This window comes from Poromitra crassiceps, assembly GCF_964638095.1.
Source record: "Poromitra crassiceps genome assembly, chromosome: 4".
Taxonomy (NCBI): Eukaryota; Metazoa; Chordata; class Actinopteri; order Beryciformes; family Melamphaidae; genus Poromitra; species Poromitra crassiceps.
In genome coordinates, this window is record NC_139626.1 from 28,397,350 (window position 1) to 28,404,296 (window position 6,947).

Genomic DNA, 6,947 nt, shown 5'->3' on the forward strand with positions numbered 1-6,947 from the left:
CTTATTCAGCAGTTTTTTTTTGTTTTTGTTTTTTTGTAATTCCATTGCGGGCCACACAGGGGGCGCCCATGGGCCGCATGTGGCCCACGGGCCGCAAGTTGAGTATCACTGCATGAAGGCCTGCTGGAAGGAACTGGCATGGCGGCTCAGTGATTGGCACTCTTGCCTGCTTACAGTAACGGGGGCGGGGGAGGAGTTTGCATGTTCTCCCTGTAATTGACCCCTTAATTAATTTATGCATAAACCTCATGGAATTAGTTAAGGAATTAATGAAACACCCTTTGATTTTTTTTTGACTTAATGAACAGGGGGGCAAATTTGCAATATCTGCAACCAGATATTTCCAACTTTTGTGGACCAACTAATGGACCAACCAAACAATGGACCAACCAACAGAGTGACTTATAGAGCTAAAAAGATAGGGAGACAGGAACTAACTCTTTAATAACCATGTCAATCATGCACAAAAGGTATGAAACATCCCATAATTACTAGTGTTCATGAATCAACCTCCCAGGAATATGCTAACCCTTACTTTTTTAACTTTGTTATTTTTAATGGATAATTAATGTTTATATAATGGGTTTGGTTTCATTATCTGTCTGGTGTGTTTCTCTGTCCTCCACGACGCTCAGAGTATGGATGGGAATAAGCAGGTAAAGAACATGAGTGCATGTGTGCAGCTAAGCTAACTGAGATGTTGTGTTGTTCAGAACGGGGAGAAGAGCCAGAGCCCCGGAGATTTTGAGTGTCCTCCAGGGTGGAGCTGGGAGGACGAGTGGACCGTGGACGACAACCGAGCCGTGGATGATCAAGGTCTCGTCCTTCATCTAAACTGCTACAAGCTAGCGCCATAGAAGTCTTTCAACTTATTTGGATCCCAGTTTATTTTTGATGTATGAAATGTTATAAAAATGCAAGTCCTGATTTTCCCTAGTTGTCCTGGGTCCCTGAAGCGTGTCGCTTCCTTAACATTTAGAAAATTCACAAGGTAGATTCTCAAAATTGGAATGAAAATAAATTCCCAAATATTCTAACATCCAAAAACATAATGAAAGAATTGCAAATGTTTTGCATTTTTCTTCCTCCTACATATTCTTAATATTACTGCTATCTTATCTTACAAAATCCTGCATAGGCATATTGCGCACTACGCATGCGAGATGCCTAGGCTCGCCTGCTGAGCGGGCTCGTCCGCCCTGCAGCTCGCCAAGCTGGCCCTGCAGCTCACACACACAGCTTGGCCGCTGCGCTGCCTCGTCCGCAGCTTCGGCTGCTGCGTGGCCTCGCCTGCTCTATTGGCATGCGTAGCGCACAATTGCTGAACTTTGCATCACTGATGACATCACTCACTGATGACATCACAATTATGTCACAATGTATATGACATCAGTGATGTCACAATTGCTTGAGTGTGTAACCAAAAAACACAATTGCTCGAGTGACATCACTGATAATGTCACAATGTTTATGACATCATCAGTGCCTATGACATCATCAGTCATGTCATAAGATGGTTTTGGTCAATAATGATGTCACTGATGACATCACTGATGATGTCTAGACATTATGACATCATCAGTGGGACAAAAATTGTAACAAACAGTGCCCACTTGCTCCCTTTTATATAAAGTCCTAGGCTCGGCCACTGTGCGGCCTCACCCATCAATGATGATGTCACAACTTCGCATCACTGATGACATCACAATGGCTCTTATGACATCACTGATGTCACAATGCCTAGTGACACTTCCGGGACAAAAATTGAAACAAATATTGACCACTTGCTCCCTTTTAATATAAGAGAAGGTCTATCTATTTCCAAGGGTTGTGGTTGCCATGTGTTCTTGTGTAACTTAATAAATGGTTCAGTCAGTATTGTGTACAATAGGCCTTTTTCACAGCAGTCATTTTGTGTCTAAAAGGCAGGAAGTAACACAGGTGCACCAAAACATTAATTAGGGTTTCCAACTTCCAGTCCATTTAGGTGTTCCAGTGCTGGGGCCCTAATTAGTGAGTTGGTTGCACCTGTGTTACCCTGACTTTTAGACATAAAATGGCGGCTGAGAAAAAGGCCCATTGATTTGTGTGTGTTTGCATGTGTACCTGCTCTGAGTACCTGCTCTGAGTATCATGTATTTAATCTGTGTGTGTGTGTGTGTGTGTGTGTGTGTGTGTGTGCGTGTGTGCCCTCCAGGCTGGGAGTATGGGGTGACCATCCCTCCAGATGACAAGCCTCGGTCCTGGGTTTCTGCGGAGAAGGTTTACCACGTCCACCGCAGGAGGAGGCTGGTCCGGCCTCGCAGGAGAGCGGCACCCCCTGCTGGAGCCGCTATGCAGGTTGGCACATAGGGACAATACGGCAGCACTGTTGAATACTGTGGAAACATTCTTATTTATGTTAGAAAATAAAGTTCAATCTCAACTTTATTGAGGCTGAAGATAGATTTCCAATGAAGATGTAACAGATTTTAGATGATCGAGAAAGATTGAAAAAACATCATTACCAATACAGATTGTAAGTGGTTTGCTGTGGTCAGAATTTATTTGTCAAGAGAATACTGCATTTTGTGATCTAGATAAGTGAGAGACGCTCAACAGCACATTCATTCATTCATTCATTCACTCACTCACTCACTCACTCATGCGTTCCATTGCTCTGAGTAAAGTGTCATTAACTGCTAGTGCATTCCGGGTGCATGCTTATCTTTGTCTCACAGAGGCGGGACCAAGGTGACCCGGAGGGCTGGGAGTTCTCCTCTCTGATTGGCTGGAAGTTCCACAGAAAGGAGCGTTCATCGGACACGTTCCGTCGGAGGCGCTGGAGGAGGAAGATGGCGCCTGAGGATCGCCTGGGAGCAGCCGCCATCTTCCAGCTGGAGGGGGCGCTGGTCAGCAGAGAACATAACTTTGGCCTTTGGCTCAAATGTGATTAGTGTTATCTGCACAAATCTGATATTTTCTATTGCTGTGTAAATGTAGAGAATAAGATATCAGAAAAAATAAATAAAGCTCGCACACTGCAAGGGCTCCAGTTTAGGTGTTTTTATTTGACACCGGTGATTACGTTTCAGGCAGCATGCCCTTCCTCAGAACGTCTGAGGAAGGGCATGCTGCCTGAAACGTAACCACCGGTGTCAAATAAAAACACCTAAACTGGAGCCCTTGCAGTGTGCGAGCTTTATTTTTTTTTTCTACTATTCCTGCCTCGAGCTCTGCACCTGCCCTATACAGGTTTTGGATTGTGCGTGTCTCGCCTTTTTTCATAGGAGAATAAGATATCAGCCTTGGATAAAAAACGGAGAAAAAAATAGAGTACCAGTATAAAGTAAAGCCCTATACGATAATAATAAGCAAAGCAAGAGACATAAAAGCAAAGTAAGAACATAATACGCATTTTAAGAAATTAATTTAAAATGAGACAGATATAGCCATCTTAATATTCAGAGAGAGAGAGAGAGAGAGAGAGAGAGAGATATTGACTCGGGTATCAAGCAGCACATCCACAGTGTTGAGGCCTGTTGCATTTGGCTGTGTGTGTGTGACGCACGACCCAGTGATCCAGCTCTGTTGGTCTTCTCTGCAGGGCGTCGATACGGACGACAAGGAGAAAGGCTCCAAGGCAGATGCCACCAAGCTGTTTGGTGCCAACACACCTACTGTGTCCTGCTCTTTTGACAGTAAGGCATGCAAACACAGAGGGAGACTGACAGACACACAGACACACACACACACACACACACACACACACATGCGTGAATATTAGGGGTGTCACGATACACTCAGTTCACGATACGATACACGATGTTGGGTTCACGATAACGATACGATATTTTAACAATATTTTTTTGCGATCGATTTGTAAGTTGAGGGGGCATCCTCCACACTAATTTGAGTAATTTCACCATTTTCATCCTCCGTGTCTGTAACGACCCTCGTCTGCTCAAACAAAGCAATGAAAGGAGAGCGAGCATGCAATCAGATGCAGATCAGTGCCACCATGTTCAGCTTCTTTTTCTCACGATATGAGATTTCATCTCAACGATACATATTGTCATGTTTTGATATCGCAATATATTGTGGGACGATATATTGTGACATCCCTAATGAATATGCATTATAAGCATACCTACTGTACATAAAGAAAAAAATACAACACTTTTTGGGTTACTGGATGCAACTGTCGTATTGGTATATTTTATTCTTGGACGACAGCCCCAAAAAATCGCGATGCTGTCCCCCACAAAATATTGTGATATACAATATTATATATTCCATCAAATATCTAGGCTATAAATAATAATAATAATTGATAGCCTAGGATTATAACTTAGAAAGTTATAATTAGAAAATGTATAGAAAACCGTGAGCAAAAACAGCAGCCATTTGGTGTCATTTGCTCTTGCCATTTCCAGGAAAAGGGAACCAATTTGAAAATGTCGCAATATCAGGACAAACATATATTTCTCTTTTTTCCCTCTATGGTCATATATTTGGTATACGTGTTAGTTAGACATGTTTCTCATCTAAAGTCTGTTTTCTCTCTCTAGGGTCGCATATGTACCACCTCCGTGTCTATGTGTATCAAGCCAGGAACATGATGTCTATGGACAAAGACAGCTTTTCTGGTAAGATGTCTTGTGCTCAAATGTTTCTTCCAATGCGTTCCAAGTATTGATCAAGATGCCAATGGTTTCAGAGTTTCATCATTCAGATGAGATGATAATATTGGAGCGTAGTGACATTGTGAGAAATTGTTGTTTGCTCTGGATGGGAAAAAACTTAAACTTGCAAACCATCTGTTTTCCTGCCACAGATCCATATGCGCACGTCTCCTTCCTGCATGTCAGTAAGACAACAGAGAGGCTGCGAGCGACGCTGAATCCAACCTGGGACCAGACTCTGATTTTCAACGATGTGGAGATCTACGGCGAGCCTGAGAACCTTGCGCACCACCCGCCTGACGTTGTCCTGGAGTTCTACGACAGCGACCAAGTGGTAGGTGGTCTGCAGATATATAGTACATGCAGAGGCACTCAGAGCATTTGTATGGCTGAGCTATGTTGCGATGCAAAAACATCCCTGTGTGCCCAGGGGAAGGACGAGCTGCTGGGGCGGAGCGTTTTCACCCCGCTGGTGAAGCTGAATGCGGCCATGGAGGAGAGGCCGAGACTGCTCTGGCACCCCATCATCCAGAGAGGCCAGAGGGCAGGAGATGCACTGCTGGCTGCTGTGCTCATCCTGAAGGACAAGGTTTGCCCAACACTATACAGTGTATAGTGCAAAGCATGGGGGGGACTAAGGCCATGTTCAGACTAGGAGGCCAAATCTGATTTGTGAACTTTAGTGACTTATTAATGATTCTATCCAGATCGGTTTTATGAGTCTGGACGCTCCAAGTCTGATTTGTGTCAGTTGTCCCAAACCACATATGGAGGTAGTTTCCAATCTGCTTTCGACTGATGAGCACCCAAATCAGATTTGAGTGTCTTTTGCAGGGGGGCGGGGACTGAAGAGCAGAGAGCAGACATGCAAACACTGCCAGAAACATTGTATGTTGGCTCATTGGCTCATTGTATCTGGACACACAGATCCGTTGACATCGGGCGGAAAAGCCGGCGACGAGATGCTGACAAAGCCGACTAGAGCGAACAGTGCGGATTCTGCGGAACACATCTCAATACTAGAGCAACAAACGCCCAGACATGGCCGACAGCCGACTGTCGGCTTGGTGTGTCAGGGGCTTTAGCTAATTAGGGCTGCCTAAATGGGGGGGGAATGGCTAATTAATGGCCAAAATGCCTCATCACAGGTTCAGCACCATGGAGAGCTCCAGAGTGCAGCAGCACATAGGTGAGCGGAGTTGTAATCAGCCAGTGAAGTCGACTATGAAAACCCTCTGGGGAGAGAGAGGAGAGGCTGCAGGACAGGGGCGTGACTAAATGGCCAATCACACAGACGGGTGTGCTACTGGTTGACAAGAAGATGGCAGGAGAGGCATTTCCAGCTCCTCATGTGGTGTGCTCTTCTCTAATAAACCCATTTAAACCATACCCTCCCTCCTATCCTTCTGTCTGTCTTCTCCTCTTTCTAGTCAGACGAGTCAGATCTTCCCCTAGTTCCCCCAAAGAGAGCAGAGAACCTCTACATGGTTCCTCAAGGCATTCGGCCCGTGGTGCAGCTCACTGCTGTGGAGGTAACACACGCACACGCACACGCACACACACACACACACATACACACGCACACACGCACACACACACACACACACACACACACACGCACGCACACACACGCACACACACACACACACACACACACTGTGCCTCTCCTGATATCCATATGTTTCTCACAACGTGTGTGTGTGCGTGCGTGCGTGTGTGTGTCCAGGTCCTAGCGTGGGGTCTGCGGAACATGAAGTCCTACCAGATGGCCGCAGTGTCTTCTCCCAGCCTGGTGGTGGAGTGCGGGGGGCAGAGGGTGCAGTCGGCCGTCATCAAGAACATGAAGAAGAGCCCCAACTTCCCCGGATCTGTCCTCTTTATGAAAGTGGTAATATATATAGGAGTGGCTGGATGCGCGAGAGTGTGTGTCTTTTTCCTTGGATTTTCTGTTGAAGTTTGAGTTTCTGTAGACAAGACAGACATTTATGTGCAAATGTTGCCTATTATTACTTCATAAAAGAATACTTTTCATGTTCTCTTTCTGAGTCATGAGTTAGGTCGCTTTCACATATAAGCTGTTTAGTCCGCTTTAACCGCGCCAGAGTTCGTTTCCTCGGATAGTGCGCTTTGTTTGGGGTGGTGTGAAGGCGCAAACGAACTCTGTGGCGGAACAAACAAACGAACTCTGGTCCGCTTTGAAACGTGGGTCTCGGTTCGCTTCCAAGTGAACCCTGGCGCGGTTCGTTTGTTGTGTGAATGCAAAACGGACTAAACACAAGAGCA

The 6,947-nt window shown here is 45.4% G+C and overlaps 1 protein-coding gene across 2 annotated transcripts in view; it reads left to right on the top strand.

Moving 5' to 3' along the window:
- LOC310775382 (myoferlin-like) overlaps positions 1–6,947 on the top strand; it is a 64,391-nt gene that overhangs the window by 40,231 nt on the left and 17,213 nt on the right. For both annotated transcript variants that reach the window (XM_083635528.1, XM_083635529.1), the window contains exons 27-35: positions 714–816; positions 2,198–2,340; positions 2,721–2,891; positions 3,587–3,680; positions 4,551–4,628; positions 4,817–4,998; positions 5,095–5,253; positions 6,095–6,196; positions 6,391–6,552. In XM_083635528.1, coding sequence (XP_083491654.1) covers positions 714–816; positions 2,198–2,340; positions 2,721–2,891; positions 3,587–3,680; positions 4,551–4,628; positions 4,817–4,998; positions 5,095–5,253; positions 6,095–6,196; positions 6,391–6,552 — 1,194 coding nt within the window. The remainder of the gene's footprint in view (positions 1–713; positions 817–2,197; positions 2,341–2,720; positions 2,892–3,586; positions 3,681–4,550; positions 4,629–4,816; positions 4,999–5,094; positions 5,254–6,094; positions 6,197–6,390; positions 6,553–6,947) is intronic.